At 33.9% G+C, this 22,228-nt stretch overlaps 1 protein-coding gene across 4 annotated transcripts; it reads left to right on the plus strand.

Annotated features, from left to right (window-relative positions):
* The first annotated feature begins 15,023 nt into the window (after nucleotides 1–15,023).
* LOC129309158 (putative pentatricopeptide repeat-containing protein At3g25970) lies at nucleotides 15,024–21,939 on the plus strand. Of its 4 annotated transcripts, XM_054950558.1 has the most exons (5): nucleotides 15,024–15,390; nucleotides 17,378–17,635; nucleotides 17,839–18,184; nucleotides 19,194–21,607; nucleotides 21,686–21,939. In XM_054950558.1, exons 4-5 carry the CDS (start codon nucleotides 19,421–19,423, stop codon nucleotides 21,740–21,742), a joined length of 2,244 nt encoding a protein of 747 aa, XP_054806533.1. In that variant the 5' UTR covers nucleotides 15,024–15,390; nucleotides 17,378–17,635; nucleotides 17,839–18,184; nucleotides 19,194–19,420; the 3' UTR covers nucleotides 21,743–21,939. The 4 variants fall into 4 exon arrangements, with proteins under 4 accessions (XP_054806533.1, XP_054806534.1, XP_054806535.1 ...); XM_054950559.1 differs by lacking the exon at nucleotides 17,378–17,635; XM_054950557.1 differs by lacking the exon at nucleotides 15,024–15,390 and having other exon boundaries at nucleotides 15,400–17,635.
* The last annotated feature ends 289 nt before the right edge of the window (nucleotides 21,940–22,228 follow it).

A 22,228-nucleotide genomic window follows, 5' to 3' on the forward strand; every position in this document is an offset into this window, starting at 1 on the left:
ATATGGATTTTTAACTACTTCAAATCCCTAGGAAAACTCTTGCCTACTAATAATGCCATGTACTATACTCACTTTCTAATCTCATTCTCATTTATTTATTATCACAATTAATACACTGGGCTTATGACTATGTGCTACCCAAGCGAGCACGAATACTCATTTTCAAATTTATCATGCAATCTACCACTTTCAAACTCAACCTTTCCTCTTTATCACGTTCATCATCAATCAACTATTCAATTTCACATATCATTCCAATTGCAATTCATTTCAAACAAATCGACCTTGCAACATTGACAATTCATTTAAAAGCAATTAAGTAAACACCAATTTTTCATTGCATGATACACAAACCATCATAAGCCAGAATTCACATATACAATACATATTTAACACCACAATACAATTAACATATAACTACCTAAACTAGGGTTCCCTTGGTTACTTCAATCTTTGAGAGGTCAAATGTTTCACATCTCAATATTATAGCTTTCAAGCTCAATTTTTCAAGCCTCAATAGTGTTCAAGAGCTAAATCTACAATCAACCAAATTAGATTTCATTAACAATGTCAACACACACATATCTCAACTTCCACTTTCATTCCTAGCTCACCCAATGCCCATATTATATATGTTTGGGCCTACCCATTGAATTTATTAACTCTCTTTAGTCTCCATTAACATTAATGAGCCATTAAACTCCCATTAATGGTATTACAACTCTCCTAACAACCCTCATTAATGTTATTTTCACATAATAATAGGACTTAACCACTAAAAGTGCCAAAACTCAATATATCTAGGTTTAGATTCTTTAATCTATTCTCATTAACTCCATTTGAGTTAATTTTTTGTAAGCTATATGGATTAAAAATTATTTCCCACTATCAGACTCTAACCATAAACTTCATAAATGTAGAAGAAACGGGGAGGAAAGGGGTTTAGGGCACTTATCTCAAGTGTTTTTAGCTTCAAAACACTCCCAATATCATCCAAGAACAAACCCTAGTAGACATGACACGCCCTCCTCATTTTGTCCTTTCTCTACTTTCTATTTTTACCTCAATTCATAACTAGTGTGCTATAGAAATTTGCAATGTGCAGTGGTAAATGTTGCATGCACCGTGGTGCTTGGCACAAAGAGGTCTCCTCTAGTTCAAATTTTTATCTATGTGCTGCGGCGTGTGGCACAATAACACTTCTTTGTTTTCTTCTTTCTTCAATACTCGGGTAGCCCAATTTCATACTGGACCCAGAATTAGGGCTCAAACACAATCGAAACTAGTCATTAGACCTCTCTAGCAACACACCGCATCAATCTACTCAATTATCATAATTAAGCTTAGTTAATCAAAGGACTAAAACTCAGGGTGTTATAGGAATCTTATGGATTTAAACCAGATGATGTCACTTATATTAATATGCTAGCAACATGCATCAAGTTTAGGAATATTAGTATTAAGTTATGTATTTGATAGCATGCTATGCCCAAGTTTAACTTCATGAAATTATATGCTCTCAAGCTACATCTAGAATGCATATAATAAATTAGGAGTTGAACTATTTAAAAATGTTCTTTCAGGGTATACATCTTGATCGAACTACTTTGGCCTTTTTTCTTACTTCATGTGCTGAAATATGACTTAATGTTGAGGGAAACAAGTTTATACTTACTCACTAGAGTTTGAATTATATAATGAATGTATATTGTTAGTGGTCTTATTAACGTTTACTCAAAATGTAGGGAAATAGAGTTGGCAAAGCATGCATTTAGCAAAGTACCTAAACTATATATTGTTTGTTGGAACTCAATGATAGTAGGGCGCTCAATCAATTCTCTTGACCAAGAAGCTTTCTCCTTCTTTAAGTAGATTATGGACTTAAGGTTCTTTATCAGTTAAAAACCCATATTGTATCCCCTAAACACTCTATAATAACATGAATCACTACCTTCAAAGAACCCTTCTTTAATTGGTTTGAAGGTCTTAGGTAGATTCACTTTGCATGTACAGGCTAGATTCTATTAATTACATATTACCTTTTTGCATCTTTTCATGTCTTACTACTTTAGGTAGTAAAGTGTCTCTATTGGAATTATGCCTTCATTTAATCTAAAATCTCTTGTGGCATTAGACCTATTCTATCAATATTCTTGTAAAAGTCACTTATTCTTCATTTGCTTAACACTATTGATATTATAGTGTCACAACCAGTAAGATCACTAACAATTTCTCTATTGTTCCTTGTTCAATACTTCTTAGCTCTACCTATAACTACTAGTTTAATCCTCCACTATTGGTATTATTCATCTACTTTTCGTGTTGACAGCTTTGTAATAATGAGATTTATAAAGTCACTACTAGTACTGTCTTTATGAATTGCAAGGCTTTGTTTCTTGATTCAATTTCCTAAACCCCTTTGATTTAATTTTTTCTATCCATTTCTAATAGTTGTATAAGTCTTCTTATTTCATGTTAAACATATATTGTGGAAGATTTAAACACATATTAATCTTAAATCATTTTATACTCCCCCTATTGCATTATCTCTACCAATATTCCTTTCACTTACCTTTTATCAGAGCATTAATGCATTTAGCCATTTATTATCTTTCTTGCTATTAGTGAGAAACTCTATCGTAAAGCATTGTGCAACACCTTCTTTCCAGAGAAACTTAGAGAAAAGAAGCTTGACACTCTAACGGCTAACTCAATGAGTCTAATGGATCTTTCAACCTTTTTAACTATATATAGACTCATTTATAAAGATGGACATATAAGAGTTAAATGAAGAGTTGCCTTATTCATTGCTTACCAACCTTTTGCTATTCCATTTATTATCTTTGCACTTTATTGATTGTAAATCAACTCTTTGAGAGATTATTCACTATAGTAGTTAACTTTACAAACTTACTCTATTTATCCTTATTTTTCATACCTAAGAATAAAGGACTTAGACTCAGGGAGCATAAGTGGGGTTAATCATTACATTTATAAGGAAGAGTGATTCAAACTTATTGTCTAGAATTGTACTAAGGTGACTAAGGGCTTGGATCAATCTTGGTAGACTTAGTGAAAAAATCTCAAATAAAGCTTAAAGACTGGATGTGGGCTTGAGTGATCGAATCTAAACCAGTATAAACACCCCATATACTTCTGTCTCTCACTTTCAGTACATTTGGTGATATCGTTCCTTCTCATATCTCATTTATTTTAAGCATTATTTGTCAAAATTTTAATTAGTCCAATTTACCCTCATTCTTGGGCATATTTACATAAAATGGGTATTGGATTAGATTAGGCCCATTAGGTGGGGCTTAAATAAGGATTTCGTTACTATACTATTGGCCATGGCACATTATAAGTTAGTTGTGGTGCATGTCACATTTTCTATTATTTATTTTTGTTTGCAAACAAAACATATAGGGAGAGAAATAGAAGTATTTTTAGTCAAAAATCAAGAACCTTGTTAGGGTGTTGGTAGGAGAATTCATTGGGCATAAACTTAAGCTCCAAATTAATATGGTAAGCTTATTTAAGCCTATTTATATCTTCTAATCTCCTTCTTAAGCTAGTCTATCCTTGATTAGGTTGTTTTTAGGTTAAATAAGTGTTTAGATAGTTTTGATTACGTTTATGGCTGTAGGTTGCTTAATTCTAAAACCCTAGAGTTGTGTTGGGTGAGATTAAGCTAATGACAGTGTCAATTAATGGTCTAAAGGTTAAATATGTGATGTTTAACTCTAATGATGATGGGAATGACTAAGTTTGAAAGGTAGTTATATGGAAAAGTGTTTGGGATTTTGAGATTAATTAACTTAACCCTAGATTTTCTTCTATTGTTCTAAATCAGCCAGATGTCGGAACTTTCCATCATAAATCCTCTCATCCACATACAATCTCAGATACTTCACATCCTTTTTATTAGCAAACAATCACTTAAACCTCAGTATAATTGAAAGATATAATAGCACCTTCGCATAAGCTTTGATCTCTCTATACCTTGATGCCTCATATATCTAATATTTTTGCTCTTCTTTATACTGTTTCCTATATAATATATAGTCATTTAGGCATGCATTTATTTTCTTAAACTCCATTCCTAGTAAGTATAGAATTTTCTTCATCTCGTAGTAATGAATTAGCAATACATTTTCTTTCAACAGCATTAATTTGAACAACGCAAGCATGTCTATGAAACTTTTATCACTATACTTAGATCTAGCTTTCCAATTCACCAATTCTAACACTGCTTTCAACAAACTAAATTCCTCACACCTTGGATAAAAAGGTGTCTTTGCATCACTAAATATATTATTCTATGCCTGGAATTACTGAAAGGCCTATTTAACCCACATCATTGACCATGTCCTCCAACCAATCAACCATATCAGCATCAACATCAACATCCTACAATTGAAATGTACTTAGCATTAGCATGTTTTATCTTTCACCATGCCATATTTATATTTTATAACTTTTGAGAAACCCCTCACAAATCAAATGTTCATATGTCACATTTGCACTTAGCCACCTTTTATTCAAATAGTTCCTACAAAGATAATAAAACCTCCTACTATTATCTTCAACATTGCTTTGAGCAAATCCTAGAAACCTTTTAATCCTATTAGCATGCTCTGCACTCATTCATTAGGCATCCATCCAACTATGATCAATATTTAATTTGTCCTCCTGTAACATGACAGAGTTCATTGATTATCACTAAATCCATTAGGATATGGCCAAACAACAAGTTCTGTGTTAAAAATATTCTATAGAGTTGGAAATAAACACATTATGCATTTACCATAATTTCCATGTAAGTTGGAAATTTTTATTTCTTTAGAGAATAATATTCTTTAGAGTTAGCGTGCCTCCTATCTAATAGGTAGAAGGGAAGCTACCTCTATATTCTTTAGCCATTTCCATGTAAAGGAAAGGGCTGGATAATAAGTTTTTTTTAAGAAAAAAGTTCAGCAAAGTCTCTCCTAAATATTAGACTCCTAATAATAATATAAGTAGAAAATAATACTATTTAAACAAAACAAAGTCACATCTAATGCCTAATGGCCTCAAGCCTCTTTTATCAACACTTTACTACTGTATAAAAAATAATAAGTTTGAAAAATTTTTTGGTGGAATCTCTCCTAAAAGTTATAGACTTTCTAATAATTTTGCAATTGAAAACACATAATAAAATAATTTAATGAATCACATTCTACCCAATAATAATCCTTAACCTCAGCTAACAATCCAATCACAAACTCCATTGTCTAACTAGATTTAACTAACATAAGTTAACAAATATGCGATTGTGCATAAAAATATTAGATCTATAAAGCTTTTATATGCTAAAGACTAACATGGAAATATTAATTTGATGCTTGAATTTTCTAATCAAAATACCATTTCAAATAAACCTAACTCCAATCTTAACTTCCATTAAAGAGAATATATGACTGTTTTCTAATAATTGTTTAACAAATATTCGAGTTTATTCAACTCCACAATTCTAGTTCTTATATAATAATCAATTCAAATATGAAAACTAAACACATTTTCCTCCGACAACAACTACAATGTGCAAGAAATAGAATGAAGAAACCAAAGTCATGGAAGAAATTCAAGAAGCATGTGTGAAGAAATTCAAGGAATCTAGAAAATCAAGGATTACTTAACCAATTCAAGACACAATAAGGAGCTTTAGACATGATAAGGAAGCTTAAAGCAGGACAAGTAGTTTAGGCAAGATAAGGAACTAAGGATTGAAGCTACCAATATGAAAATTCAAACAAAAAAAAATCAATGAACTAAACCTGGGCACAAGTATGAAAGAATTCTGAAGATAAAATAATGAAATTTAAAAAAAAAACCTAGGATTCATGTGGGCAGGGGCATGGGCATGAGCACGAGTATGGATTGAAGACAAAGAACAAAGGGAGAAGGTGACGAAGATAGAGTTTCTAGGTTTGAAGGCAATGAAGCTTAATAACGATGATGATGCTTTGTGAACACGAAAGACTCTAGGGTTTCTAGGTTTGAAGCTAGGATTTGACACTAGCACAGGAAAGATTTTGGGTTTCAATTACTCAAGCACAATGAACTAATTCTGATTCAAGAAGGGTAAGTTGATTGCAAGAGATAATCAAGGTTTTGTGAGTGCGAAGAGGGAGAGTTGTAGTGGATGATGATGAAGATGTAATTTGAAAATTAGAAAGAATATCTAAATTAGTTATACCTTATAACTAGTATAGTTATAAATCTCTATATCGGATACTAAGAGAACCAATTTAAATATATTAACATTTACACCAGTTACAAAGAAACTAGTTTAGATAAATAAAAAAATTAAAAATAATTTAAAACACAACTATACTAGTTATCCTTTATAACCAGTTTAGTTATCAATTTCTATATCGGTTACTTAGGTACCTAGTTTAAATATCAAATTAGTCTCCCATCAAATTAGTTTAAATATCAATTTCTATATAATTATAACCTCTCCTAATGTCAAACAAATACTAAGAAGGTTTGACAAATGCCCACCTCACAACAGCAATCAACAAGAAGTACATTTGTTTGAAAGGCTTGGGAACCTAAGAATTTCTTAGGTAAAATCATTTGAAATCAACTTGATATCAAACAATGCACAGTAGAAGAAAGAAACTTGCATTCATATACTTTAATATATGCTTTGAAAATGGACAAACTATACTAGAATAGGAGTAGTGCACCACGACATGCACCATATGTGTAGTGGCATGTGGCACAGAGCCACAGGCTCCCTATTTGTGCCATGCATCATGGTGTGGCACATCATATGCTGAGGTGCTACTGTCATATGGCAGTTCAGTAGGCGAACTTTCGCCGTAGGCCATTTCTACACCCGACATCGGATTAGAGTAATTGAAGTGCTCACACGAAACTTACAACATTTACTAGCTAATGGAATATTTGGACTTGATTTGATAGCCTGATCTAAAATTGAACACCTAGATGTAAAAAGTCACTTTTTCTTTCAAAACTTGCACTATAAGTGCTCAATTCTCATTCCTTGTCCTATTAGACTACTTCAGACCTTGAACTAAGTCCAAAAGGACCACATATATCTGATTGATACCTCATACCACATATAACACATCATATACTCAATTTGACCTCTCAATGCCACATTACACACTTGTGGACTTATATAAGGCACAATACATACAATACATATTCACATAGACTTGTTCTACTTTCAATCATCCAACTCTTACATATGGGGCTCCGCCTCACTATTTGTGTCAAGTTCTCACATATATACACAATTCACAATCAATTTCACATTCAACACATATATGCAAGTGGAACAAGTTACATAATGACATACACTTGCTTGAATAGAATCTAGGCCTACCCACGTACCCACTACTAGGGTACCCTTGGCAAGATGCAACATCATATATATATACACAAATAAGTTTTCACAACACAATTCATATACACATTCATTTATGCATCCTAGTTGGCAACTCAAACTCTAATAACATATTGTACATTCATTTCACTTAATGGTAGTCATACCACTATCAAATAAAGCTACTCTTTCCTCACTTCCTTTCCTGGCCTTCTCATGCTCTCTTCACCTATGTTCAAAAGTAACAAAGTGAGACATACATCTCAATAATTTGGAGGTAACCTTAATTACCGATTAGTAAGCAAAATCATAAACAAGAGATAGCATGTGTTTCAGTAAAAGTGATATATCATATGTATATACAGAAATTCATTATCATCAATCTCATCATGCTCATGCTAATGCATTCTTAGTTTCACCTAGTGGAATAATCTCTGCACTCAAACTAGGACTTCCAATTATATAGAATAGGGCCTACCATACCACTATTCAAACCAGATAATCCTCTTCACATATAGGTGGTTTCTTAGGTTCGTCATGACAGAGTTAAACTGTATACTTTGGATCATCAAGACTTCCTAGCCTTACATAGAGTAGAACCAAGACCCTCTACCCTAGTTTAGGGTAACCTTGTGGATCATTCCATATCCTAGATCCACCATGGTGAAGTCAAACTCTATGCTCTAAATCATCAGGATTCTCCTACATCCTTCCTAACGGAGTCAAGCTCTATGCTCTGGATCATAAGGACTTCCTAGACCTCCTCAGAGTAGGGCTGCATCCCCCTACTATCATCCAAGGTATACTCGCAGATGCAATGTGTGTTAATGCATATGTCACCTCAAATTCATTTCAATCAATACTCACACACCCGCATGCATAATCTTTCACAATGCTGCTACTCTATCAGTTCACAACATAATGCACATAGTTCTATAAAAATACTTGTAAACAATTTCACAAACAAATAAGTAAAAGAGCTACTCCAATTACCTTTAACCCTTCCTACTAAAAGTTATTAATCATACTAAACTCTCAAGGGTGTAGATTCTCACGAGAAGATTCTCACGAGCAACTTCGCAAGTGCTCAATTTACACAACATAGTGTCCCTCAGTCAACTTTCAACATTTCACATATGCATTGATTCGGCTAAACCGAATCACTTAATATATAAAATAGTTCAATTAATGCCTTTAAAATCTATAAGTCAATTATCTATAATCATTGGCCCTATAGGCTATTCAAATAACCATAACAACCTCCTAACATATTTATTCCCAATTTCACCATTTCAACCTAACTATTTAGGCCATTTGAGCTTAAACTTACAAAGCTCAACTATTTAACTCCAGACTAGTCATAAAACCTTAGTTTCATATTCGATAGCCCTTTTTAAACATTTCTTTTAGATTCCAACACCTCAAAACTTCTTAATTCGATAAACAAAAAATATGGTAGAAATGAAGCATAGGGTTGTACGATACTTACCCGACAAGTCACTAACCAAAGCAGACTATCAATAGTTGGATAATGGTTGCCTTAGCACACAAGCCTTCTCCTTTGTCTCTCCATTTTTCCCTTCCCTCTATTTCTATTTTCACAATCTAACTTAGCCTTTAAGCAAAAATTCTACATCATGTGCCATATTACATGCAGGTTCCGCCACGGCGCGTGACATAGTGAGGCTAATCTCACTCAACCTAAATTGCCATTTTACCCTTCAATCCTATTAACACAACAACCAATCAATGTAAAATATCAACTTGACATCCAAGGCACAATCAATCCACTAATTACTAATTTACCTTTGGTTGGCAATTAGTTTTTTAGATTGAAATTTAAGATGTTACAATAATCACAATAAACACATTCACATGTACACATCCTCATACAACACAATCCTAACCCCAAATCACTACATAGTTACTACTTACTCATTTATAGCTAAGTCTTAGCCCAATCTCACATATTTCACCATATGAAACACGCATTTACAAGTGTAGGGCTAAGATTGTAAAGTTATCATATTTCACAACCAAGCATGCATATGTATCCTATGAAACCTTAATTCATTATAAATTATCAACAAAACAATCTTGATTTTTATGGTAGTAGCACTACTACGTCGATCCAGAATCTCTCCATTTGCTTGGTTCACACCTAGAACTTATAAAAATGTGACCACGAGGTAAGATAATAATCTCAGCAATAGAATAACTTACTACTACTAAGCATCACAAATAATTATAAATGAGTACTACATAATCATATACAAATAAAAACCATATAATATAAGTTTTGCTCCATAAAATCTTTTTCACACAAACCATTTGTCACTAGCATGATTATCTACCATTCGATCCTCGGTATTATCTCAACTAAAATCATAGGCTCTCATTAGGCCAATCATGTACTTATTGACCAGAGTGCACCTTTAGTGGTAGAATCACCATGCCAAAGGTATTCTATTCCACTTTCGGACTACGATTTCCCACAATGATCGGGGTGTTATTACTCTAACATCACATCACACAGATGCTAAGGAGCACAAATCTCTAACACCACACCCTTAATGGCCATTAAAGAGATAATCTCTAACATTGTACCTCAGTAGGCACTAATAAGATAAAATTATCTAACACCGCACCTTGTCATGTATTAAGGAGAATGATGCCATATAAACTTCTCACTAGTTCTCCTTATGGGTAAACTCCTACCCCTATGATCATGCTTACCCCTATGATCATGCTCACGCATAAACTACTTGCTTGTATTCAAATCCATATATGTAGTTATATAGTTGCATATTTCTACAAATTCATTTCTTTAAAAACCTTTACATACAATAATCATTTTTTCCTCAAAACATGCACAATTTAAAGTGTAATATCCTCCTTCTCAAATTCATAATTAACTCTAAATCTCAATTAATTAAGAGATTGGATTAAGGTAAAAAAAATTTATCAAGTTTGCAAATAAGTTATAAAGTTAGAATCCTAAATTTTCAAAATTAAAGCCATTTCAAAAGACTTTACAGCTAACAATTCAAAGTTATTAACTATGTAAAAGCATGGAATCACATAAGAATCAATGCATTTGCTTAAAAATCATAAAACAATTCAATTCTGTGTCGTGGCTTGTTCACCTTTCTGCCATGCTCCATGACTTGTGGCACAATGCACAGCGATGCATTGCACATGCCATGACAGTAGAATTATGCTATTTATTTGACAGTTTTTGGGGCAACTTCCGAAACGCCCCATTCCTTTGTCCGATGTCTGATTGACAAACTAGGTGTATACAAAAAGATCTTTCCAAGCTCTAGTTAAGGCTTTAGTTTCACAACCAAATTATTACTCATCTAAAATTTGGACATTCTTTTCAAAACTTGTACTTTTACATCACTTTACACAAAACAAAGTGTCCAAATCTTAAGCCAAAAGCTATTGATACCGTACAAACCAAATATAATAACTTAAATTGCACCTATGCAATGCACCACCACAAATATAAGTCTCATAATTCACATTTTTAACACTCAACCCCTTAATTCTCAAAAACAAAAAGGAGAGTTCAAATCACCTGTTTCATCAAATAATCCATAAGCATCACTTATTATGCCTAACTCTTACTTTTATTAGTATTTTAACCCTATTATAGATGCCACATTTCCTAAACACACTCCCTATGGCCTAAAATATACTCACAACTCACAAAACACATAATGCAAGTAAGATTCAAAATGGACCAATGCTAGTTGGAAAGTTTAATCATCATATACACATGAATACTCAAAATAAAAGAGGCCTACGAATAGGATTGCAGTCCTATGCCTTTGGTTGTTTTCCTCTATTAGATCCTCTTAAGCGATTTCCTGTAATATTGAAGATAATAGGGTGAATACAATCACTCAGTAACTAAGGTTCAACTAACTCATAATAATGCATGTTAATTAATTTAAAATGCCAGTGGCAACTTAATAAGAAATTTTAAAACATGGACATTTTTAAAGGTATGGCTCAACCTTTTTGTTCTTAAAACGATAACCACATGAGTTAAAAATTAATATAGAGTCATGTGGCACATTTTCAAGAACTTAGATCCACCTTTTCATTCAAATAATACGTACTCACATGATTCAAAATAAATTAATGCCAATTCATAAGAAACAAGGCTTTCACACATTTTATTTTCCTAGGGCCACAATATATCAACTATGTGCCCTTTTCACTATATGCATGATCATACCTCCTTTATATCCTCTTTATTTCTCTGACATACAACCTTGGGCTATAACACATTGGGATAGTTTATACTTTGAGACTTCCCTAGCCTAAACATGTGTGAGAGGTTACCCAGCCAAGGTTTTCCTAACTCACTTCTGGATCACAGTTTCTCTCATTTTTCTAACACTATGTGGTGTCATACTCCCTAACCTAGTTTCCTTATTGAACAAGTGGATAACTAACTAGGTTCGAGTCCCTCGTTGAACTAGTAGGATAGTCCCTCATTGAACAATTGGGATAAAATACAAAATGGATCCTAGCTTAGCATCAAGCTCTGATGGAAGCCGTACCACGTGGATTTAACTTTTTACTCATCTTCTCAAGCAAACTCCTACCTCTCAAGATCATGCAATGCATAGATATACACAATTTAAAGCATGAATTTACTCAATGATCAAGCATGCATCACCTTATACCCCACCATATACATGATAATCACATAATATAAATAATTAAATCGTTGAACTCCATGTTACCAATCTCATTGAACTCCACAATTGAAAATCATTGAACTCTTAATAAACACATACTCATGGAACTTCGTTGACACATAATCATTGTACTCCACCAAACACAAAGTCATTGAACTCCCATATCAATTAATCATTAAACTCCCCATCAACACACATATCGTTAAACTCCTAATAAATTACAATGCAAAAATCTACTGATAAGGTTTCAAGAATTTTATATGACAAGTCATTGGACTTACAAAAATCAACACAGTGGATTCTCAAACAATTCATACCTTCATGTTATTTCATACATTTCAATGATCAATTATCAATCAATAAACTAATTAACACATAAAAGTATAAGATAGAATTCCTCCGATTACCTCAAACGTTTGAGAGGTCAAAGGTTTCACCCCTTAAATACTTACTTCCAAAGCTTCCAAAAAGCTTGAATGGTGCCAAAGTGATTACTCTATAAATAATTATGATATAATTTATCAATATCCAAGTTTTAGATAATTTTCATTACTAACTCACCACTACTTCACACTCAAAGTTCATTCTCTACTCATATAAAAATACCCATAAGTTTCTTAGCTTTCTTTGCCCCATATTAACATCATTAAGCTCTTCAATGGTCATTAATAGAGCCATATTGTCCCCAACTAACTTATTTATACGGAAATTTCTCATATTAAATGCTTCCCAACTACCAATCCTCATATAACCATAAGTACTAGGTTTCATTAACTCAATCTACTCTCATTAACTCTATTTAAGTTAATAGGTTCAAACCCATAGCCTATATGGATCAAAAATCATCATTCACAACCAAACCCTAACTCCTAACATTAAGAAAATGGATGAGGAAGGTAGATTTAGGTGTATAAAGTTTACCTTTAATGTTTATGAGATCTAAAATACTCCTAGTATTCAGATTCCTTAAGCCCTAGCAACACATTTTCATCTCTCCTTCATTTATCTTTTGTTTTCTCTCTTCTTCTGCATAATTTTGAGATCTTATTCTGTAAAAAAAGTGTCGATGTGTTATGGCCAAAGCACAATGCACCATGGTGCATGGCATAGAGAGCATCTCCCTAGACATGTCAATGTACATGTGCCATGGTAGCCTAATCCATAAGTTGCGACACGTGGCACAGAGCCTTCCCCTTCAGATTTTCTCCCTCTTTTCATTCCCGAGTGACCTGACTTCCTTCAAATCTGTATTTAGGGCTAAAAAAAAATCAAACATGCTCGTTAGGCCTCTCTAGCCACACACCTCTATAATAAACTCAATTAATCTGACTCAACCTTAATTAATCTGGTTTAAAATTTAAGGATGTTACATAAAGCAATTTCATGCAATAGTTATAATATTCATAAACAATCATAATAAATAATTGAAATAGAGTAAATTATTTAATTACCTCAACCCTTCTGTTAGAAGAAAGGGTTACCCATGGACTTCTCAACAATTAATGCTCCCACACATTTCCTTTCCTCAAAGCACATTCGCAACATGACAATCTACGCACCATTAGCACTATTAGTCAATTAACCAAACTAACTACAAATACTAATTATCACTTAAAATCACATTTAACTATTCTTTTCCTTCCACTTGGTCCATTTAGGTTTATTACAACCCAATCACCCCTTCCTATTAGTTCTATCAATTCTATCACACCTCTTTCACAATTTCACTTCCACTTTCTTATAGTTTAGAGTCAATCTAAGCTTACAGTCTCAAAACTTTAGCATTTATCCCTAAACTAGTCTCAAAATCTTAATTCGATTGAATCCTTTCATTACCAATAGGTGAGAAACAAATCCCTTAAAACTTCTCGATTCAATTTCTCTATAACTTATACTAAGAGAAATTAATGTAGAATCAGAGATAAAGGCAATACAAAACTTATTTGGCAAGTTACTAGTTGGAAACGTCTCCCAAGCTTCCAAGAATCCTTGCCTTAGCTGACCCTTGACCTCTTCTCCTCTCTTCCTCATGTTTCTTTTCCTTTTGCCTCTAAAACTCATGAGCTTCCACGTACTTATCAGCCATTTTTTTTCCTTTTGCCTTTGAAATTCACGAGCTTCCACATACTTATCAGCCATTTTTTTGTACTATGCGTCACAGCGTATGACATAGTAAGAGAAATCTGCAACACGCTTACATGCTTCACTCTGAAATGCAATCCTTTCGCTTGAATCTACTCATTCAACATTCCAAAAAGTTAAAACATCAAATTGTCATCCCAAAATTCTAATCACTCACTAATTATTAATTTACCCTCAATTAGCAATTAATTTCAAAATTAGAAAATCAGGATGTTACAATAATGCAGAGAACTTATCAAGATCAAGAATTTGAAGAAAGTATAGTAGAGATAGCAACACAATATGATCATATTGCATCTTAGATGTGGCATGAATTTAGCACTTGTCCTAATTAAATTTAGCCTTGTGTTTTTTTAAATCAATATTTTGGAGACTTTGCTTGGAACAATGTTAATTTGAGGGTTGATTTTGTTTTTGAAACTTTTATATATTTCAATTTTATTTAAGTTTTTTTTTGTGATTCTATTCAAATTTTATTATTAAATTAATTCATAATTGTAAAATAATATTAAATAAATATAAAACATTATGCTAATATTCATTATGTAAAAAAAGTTATCAAATAATTTTTTTATTTTCAAAACATATTCAGAGAATAATTTATCAAGCAAGTTTTTTATATTTTTTGTTTTTATACAATTTTTTAAAATAATTATTCAAGCAAGTCTTTTAATTTTTTTATTTTTAAAACATGTTTAAAAGAATATTAATTCTAAGAGTAATGAAACAAAAACAGTTACAACACACCCTCTTTATCTCCCTCCCTCGCTACTCGTCTCTCGTCCTCGCTGCTTACTGAGACTGTGTAGCGTGTGCCTCTCCTCTGCCCACTGAACTCTGAAGCTTCTTGTCGTTGCTGCTCCCTTCGGCTGCGCCACTCGTTCAGGTCATCGTTTCGTCGAAGGTCATGCCCTAGCTCGCAATGCCAGTTCCTCTCTGCAAGCTCGTGCACTGTCGCCTCTTCCGAGTAGGATCCACTGTCGCTGTCTCGCAGCGTCTCTTTCCCTCTCCTCCACACCAGACACCAACAATCAGATGTAAAGGTCGCACTTGATTAGCCAAAAAGGATTTGTAGGTCATTGGTGTCGAAGATCCAAAGAGAGCTCTTCTCCGATGAATAAATTTTCCAAGGTACAAGCTTAACCTTCTTTCTGCTTCAATCTATCTTTTCTATTCTCCGCGAGGTGTCGATTTTTTGGGGCTCTTGTTATTTTCTTTTTCGACCTGTTACATGTTTTGCATTCAGTCTACTTTCATTCGTATTAGATCATCCTTGCTTAAATTCGATAAATCTAAGCAGATTTTATTTATATGATGTTGGTTATTGAAGAAACAAAAAGTAAGAATGACTGACAAAATTTATTCTGTATTTCCTTTTCCTTTGCCTTGTGGGTTAGTGTGGTTTTGCTTACATAACGAGGAAGCAACAGCTTGAATATTAATGAATTTAATCGTAACAAGTTCAGTGCAGACTTATATTTATTCGTTCTCGGTCGCTTGATCATGAATGCTTGGATTCCCAAGTTTCTCTCATTTCTCTGCTTTTATACTTTTGTCAGATTCTGAGCAGTATACTTTTATACTTCGATTGTTATTAATAGATGTTCTGGATATATCTGCTTACTAGTGATAGGATTTAGATTGATGTAAATTGGAACTATTGTGAGGCCTTCCATTTTACTTGCACTTGAGTCAAATTTTGGAATTTTTCCCCGTTTCTCATTCTCTTATATGTAATCTTATGAACTTGTTTGCCTGCTTAAAGTTCAACTTAAGAATAGCATGCTTAACAATTTTTTTCCTATACTGATACTGCTATGTGATTTTTTCTCTTCCTTGATCTGTTCATCGAATTTCATATTCTGCAATGTAATTACTGCCACTGAATTTGCAACTGAAAATTTATCATTTCAGTGAGGATAACTACAAAATTTAAAAAAAAAATGAATTAATTGAAATGAAATTAACCTGTGTTCGGTGCAAAACCTTAATGAACCTCAAACCGTTAATTGAAAAGCATTATAGTATATATGACAGTACCTAGGCGATATTCACTGGGTTTTCTTGTTTGATCCTGCATCTTTTCCCCTAGAAATTTTACTTATGCAATTGTCCTCCTTATTTGTACTACATGAGGAATGCATGGTATATTAGCTGATATAGGAGGCAGAGTTTTGCACCCATCTTTATGAATTTGATAAAAGAGGCCGCAAGATAATAAAGAATTCATGAAAGATAGTAAAAAGCTCTTAAATTGAGTCTTAGTATCATAACTCTCTTTTCTCAACCTGTTCTACCTTCTGACTTGGTCCAACATAGATGCACTCAAAGTCCTGGAAGCCCATAATTATGCTGTTTATATGCTGAATTATAGATATCAGCTCAATTCATTCACATAAGCCAATTCCATACTATTTTAAAATCTATTAGCTAGTTATTTTCCATGAAATAGACATGGCCTTAATGCGTGTCATATTTTACTCGTTATTTATTTGAAGGTGGATCTTTTGTGTTTGTGTGTCTATGTTCTTTGTATACAAAAGGTGGGGATGGTTATTTCTATTTCTTTAGTCAATTTATGCTGATTTTGGTCACTTGCCAACTCTAACCTTCTTATCAACAAAATTAAACCACGTTTAAAGAGCAAACTGTTGTTAATGAGGCAGACTTTGAATTTGTGTATTATGATTCAAAATGGTTGAGCCTGACCCCAATACAACAGTGGATTAAGGATTGTGACGAACAATTTTTTTGGGGACATCTAACCTCTTCACTTAATATCTTATAAATTTCAACTTAATATTGTATAAATTTCACTTCACTTAATCTTGTACAAATTTTAAGTGCATTTTGTATTAGGATATCCAAAATCAAGGGTTAATATTGTTTTTTTTTTTTTTGAAAAAAACTCAATTATCGTGACAGTTGTGCAATAGAACTGTCTCCCTGGAGACAGTTGTGCAATGGGATTGCAGCCATAATTCACCTATTATGGCGACAAGTCTTTTATCAATTGTTGTGAAAATTAATCATTACTACTACAATTTTCCCTACTACACCCCATATGGTGTTATGAAAATGTAAATTTAATTGTCCTGAAAATTAGTATTTGAGCTAGTGCTTCTAGAAGGATTTTCATATGAAGAGGCAGTGAAGAAGAGCAAGCATTTGCCTTTGCCCCAGTGGGTTTGAAGTGGCAAGCCCAAGGATTGTTGAGGCTATTTGTGCAGAGTGTGTGGCTATCATATTCTCACAGCAGTATGTTCGGTCCATTCAGTGATGTTCTGAACTGGGATTCCTTCTCTGTACGGATCTCAGTGAGTGAAATCCCAAGACTTAAGCAAGTCTTGATGGGCATCTCTCATGAACAAGTCAAGTAAGAAAATGACTAGTTCCATTGATTTTTTCGTTCCCTATTGTTTTCAATGATTGAGGGCATTCCACGTTTTTGAAAATTCTAACTTGAAAGAAATGACTCATACCAGCTCTTAATTCACTCCAACTTCTTCACCAATTATATATTTGTAAATAATTATGATTCTTCTACTATACATGTACATATATATAACCTGCCCACAGCCCAAGACCTTTCTGGCTTTCTTCTTCTCCTATGAGGCATGGATGGAGTGAAGTTACTGGGATTTTGGGCAAGTCCGTTTGCTTACAAGGCAATATGAGGTTTGAAGCTGAAAGGGGTGAAGTATGAATACATTGAAGAAGACCTTTCAAGCAAGAATGAACTGCTTTTGAAGTCCAATCCAGTGCACAAGAAAGTACCTGTGATTTTGTATGGTGAAAAAGCCATTTGTGAGTCCTCCGTCCTCCTTGAATATATCGAAGAAGTCTGGCCGCACAATCCCCATTCCCCAAAGATGCTTATGAAAGAGCGTTATCTCGGTTCTGGATGAAGAGTATATCATATAAGGTAAGTCTCGTTTCAAATTCTGAGATGTCTTCGATTTGACCGCGTTAATTTTCATCCAAAGATGCATCAAGACAGTTGTATAGTGAAATTTGAAATTTAGACTTGACAGTGGCCCATGAAACATTGTTAAAGGGCCTCAGTTTCCATTTGTTTTACCTGTCCATTTGTTTTACCAGTCTTAACAGTGTCGATACCACTTCCATTCTCTCTGAAGCCACCTCCACTGTTTCCATGCTTATTGGCAAACCTGAGGCAGTACAGAACTTTGTATTTCCTCTATTTTTTTTAAGCATTGTTTAGGAATTTTTGTTCCTACTAGCTATGCTCTAAGTTCATAAATCGGTAAATTAGTGTAGTTTTGTTCACTGCTTTTGCAGGGATAGATGGTTAACTTTTTGTTCTCTTATTTTAATAATCGTTCATTATTAATTCCATTCTGGTTGACTTCTCTTGAGACGCACTAATGGATTATATATAGGTCTTCTGTCACTGCATTTACTTTTGATGATCTTGTCTTATTTGAACTCTGTCAAACTGATAATTTCTTTAATGTATTTGAATATTGCTTTTGGAAAGATGCCAGAAACATGATGTTATAGATAAATAACATGACATTTTTTAGCTTAATTTTAATCATTCATTCTAGTGATAAAAATTGCCACTGTCTCTGATGATTTTAGAATGATATAACGTTTTTAGTTAGCTTAGTTTTGAGCATAGATTTTTATCATGAAGCTTGTTGCTATCTCTGTTGTTTTCAGCGTGATCTTGCCTTGCCTTTTTGGCTTAATTTTGAGTATTCAAACTGGTGATAAAGTTTCTTGATGTTTCTGATGCTTTTACCATGATCTGGTCTTGTTTTTGAGCTTACTTTTGATTATATATTCTTGGATAATGCTTGCTTGAATTCTTATTGCTGGAGTCAGTTTCTTGATTAAAATCCTGTTATATTTTCTTCTTGCTGGAATTTCAATTGGGCCTTGCAATATCTGATGATAACTTGTGTTAGGTTTGACGTTTGAAGTAATGATTTGAGGTGATGATTCTTCAACAAACATAGCATCTAATAATGAACAACAGCCATGGATGCTTTTCCCAGTGGGAATCCAGTCCTTATGGAGGGGTTTTATTTCTATTTTAGTTATGCAGGGTTGTAGGCTGTTGGAAGGGAAAAAGTGTAATTATCTAATTTCCTAGTTATCTAATAGTGATGATATTATACATGAATACCAATGAATGAAGGGATTGCACCCACTCATTCGAAGCTCAGTTATTAGTTTGCTTCAGGTTGCTGCAACCCATTGTCAAGCAATCAAGCTAGGAACCATTGTAGATGTTTATACCACTAATAATATTATAAATGGCTATACAAGAGGCAAAGAATTGTGTCTGGCTCAGAGCCTATTCAACGAAACATTCTACAGAGACATTGTGTCATGGAATACGATGATTACTGGTTACATTAACTCGGGTGACCTTGAAATTGCATGGGCAATGTTCAAAACCATGAGAAGATGTGGATTTGAATTTGATGGGCATACATTTGGAAGTATGTTGAAGGGGATTGCCAGTTACCAAGAGTTTGAGCTTGGGCAACAAATACATTCAATGATCTTAAAAACGGGATTTTCAGAGAACATATTTTCAGGTAGTGCCCTTTTGAACATGTACGCTAAGTGTGGGAGACTTGAGGATGCTTATACTATGATTCAGTACATGCCACAACCTAACTATGTGTCTTGGAATTCACTCATTGCTTGTTATGCCCAAGCTGGTGATCATATCATGGCATTTTGGCTACTTAAATGTATGGAACAAGACGGTGTGAGTCTTGATGATGGCACAATATCTCCACTTTTAACATTGCTTGATGATTCTGAATTATATGGGTTGGCAATGCAGTTACATTGCAAAATTGTAAAACATGGACTGGAATTGGTTAACACTGTCTACAACGCCACTATCACAGCGTATTCAAAGTGTGGCTCTCTACAAGATGTTGAAAGATTGTTTAATTGTGCTGTTGGATTTCGAGATCTTGTCACATGGAATTCTATGCTTGCTGCTTACTTATTGCATGAAAGAGAAGATCTTGCTTTTAAAATCTTCATTGACATGCAATTTCTTGGGTTTGAACCAGACATTTATACTTACACTAGTATTATTAGTGCTTGTTCCTCGCAAATGCATAAAAGCCCTGGAAAATCCTTACATGGTTTGGTAATAAAAAGGGGACTTGAAAATTTAGTCCCTGTTTCTAATGCTTTGATCAACATGTATATGAAACTAAATAATAGGTGCATGGAAGATGCATTAAAAATTTTCCTTTCCATGGAATCCAAAGATTGTATTACTTGGAACTCCATTTTGACAGGATACTCCCAAGTTGGTCTAAGCGAAGATGCCTTGAAGTTATTTGTACAGATGAGATCTCTGGCTGTAGAAATTGACCAGTATACTCTTCCGGCTGTCATCAGATCATGCTCGGATTTAGCAACACTACAGTTGGGTCAACAGCTTCACATCCTGACAATTAAAGTAGGGTTTGAGTCCAATGAATATGTTGTTAGTTCATTGATCTTCATGTACTCCAAATGTGGGATCATTGAAGACGCTGGGAAATCCTTTGAAGCAACTTCTAAAGATAACGCGATTGTTTGGAATTCTATCATCTTTGGTTATGCACAACATGGGCAAGGAAATATTGCACTTGACCTTTTCAACATGATGAGAAACAGAAAGGTGAAACCTGACCATATAACCTTTGTTGCAGTTCTAACAGCATGTAGCCACACTGGTCTAGTTGAAGAAGGAAGCAAATTTCTAGCGTCAATGGAGTTTGATTTTGGGATTCCACCACGAATGGAGCACTATGCTTGTGCAATTGATCTCTATGGCCGAGCGGGGTGTCTAGAGAAGGCTATAGCTTTGGTTGAAACAATGCCTTTTGAACCTGAAGCAATGGTTTGGAAGACTTTATTAGGTGCTTGTAGAACTTTTGGTGATATTGATTTAGCTAGTCAGATAGCAAGTTGTTTGTTTGATTTGGAGCCTGAGGATCATTGCACATATGTTATACTTTCTGACATGTATGGCCGTCTTAAGATGTGGGATGAAAAGGCTAGTATAACAAAGCTGATGCGAGAAAGGAGAGTGAAGAAGGTTCCTGGTTGGAGTTGGATAGAAGTGAAAAATGAAGTGCACGCTTTCAATGCTGAAGATCACTCCCACCCCCAATGGAAAGAGATATACTTTCTGTTACAAAGACTAATGGAGGAAATCAAAATGTTGGGCAGTGTTTCCAATCAAATTCTGTTGCCACAATATTTGGATCATCTAGATGATTGCTGTATCGGAAGCTCTGATGAATCTTCGAGTTTGTTTGATCATCCTCTTTCTCCATTGCCTTCTCCCTTTCACACTGTATGTACATGTTATATAGCCTTTTCTTCTTTCTTTCTTAGATTTCCATTATTAATGTGGGTGTTTGTGTTTCTGCAGAATCTTAAAGAGAGCATTGAGAATCAATGTCGTGAAAATAACAGAGAAAGTGGATAGAAAACTAGAGAGGCTTGAAGGTGAGCTTGCCACAGCTAGAGATCTGATAAGAGAAGCCATAAATTCTTGGCCTAACCTAACGACACTTAAGAACTTCAAGATTCATATTATGTTCCACAAGGAAACATTTACAGAAAAGCCTATGCTTTTCTCAGGCACGCTGAACTTTATATATATATATATATATATATATTGATTAATTTGATTAAATTCTCGTATTATATCCTAAAAGCAGGTGTATGCTTAAACCTCAAATAAAGGGAAAACAAGAAAAGAAAAGCTTTCTTTCTTTTTTTTTTTTTTTTTTTTGAAGCTTTCTTTTTTCAAGAAAGTGAAAGAAAACATAGGAATAGGAAGTCCTAGTTTTGGGATACAACAATTCATATTACACTTAAATCTTGGTGTTAATGCCATTTAAAACATAAAAAGACAAGCATATCCTAATCAAAAACATTGGTTTCTGTCTAAAGATTTCACGCCCGGCGC

The sequence above is a fragment of the Prosopis cineraria genome, unplaced genomic scaffold (genome assembly GCF_029017545.1).
Source record: "Prosopis cineraria cultivar Desert tree isolate PC_DT_omini unplaced genomic scaffold, ASM2901754v1 PC4, whole genome shotgun sequence".
In the NCBI taxonomy this organism is placed as follows: Eukaryota; Viridiplantae; Streptophyta; class Magnoliopsida; order Fabales; family Fabaceae; genus Prosopis; species Prosopis cineraria.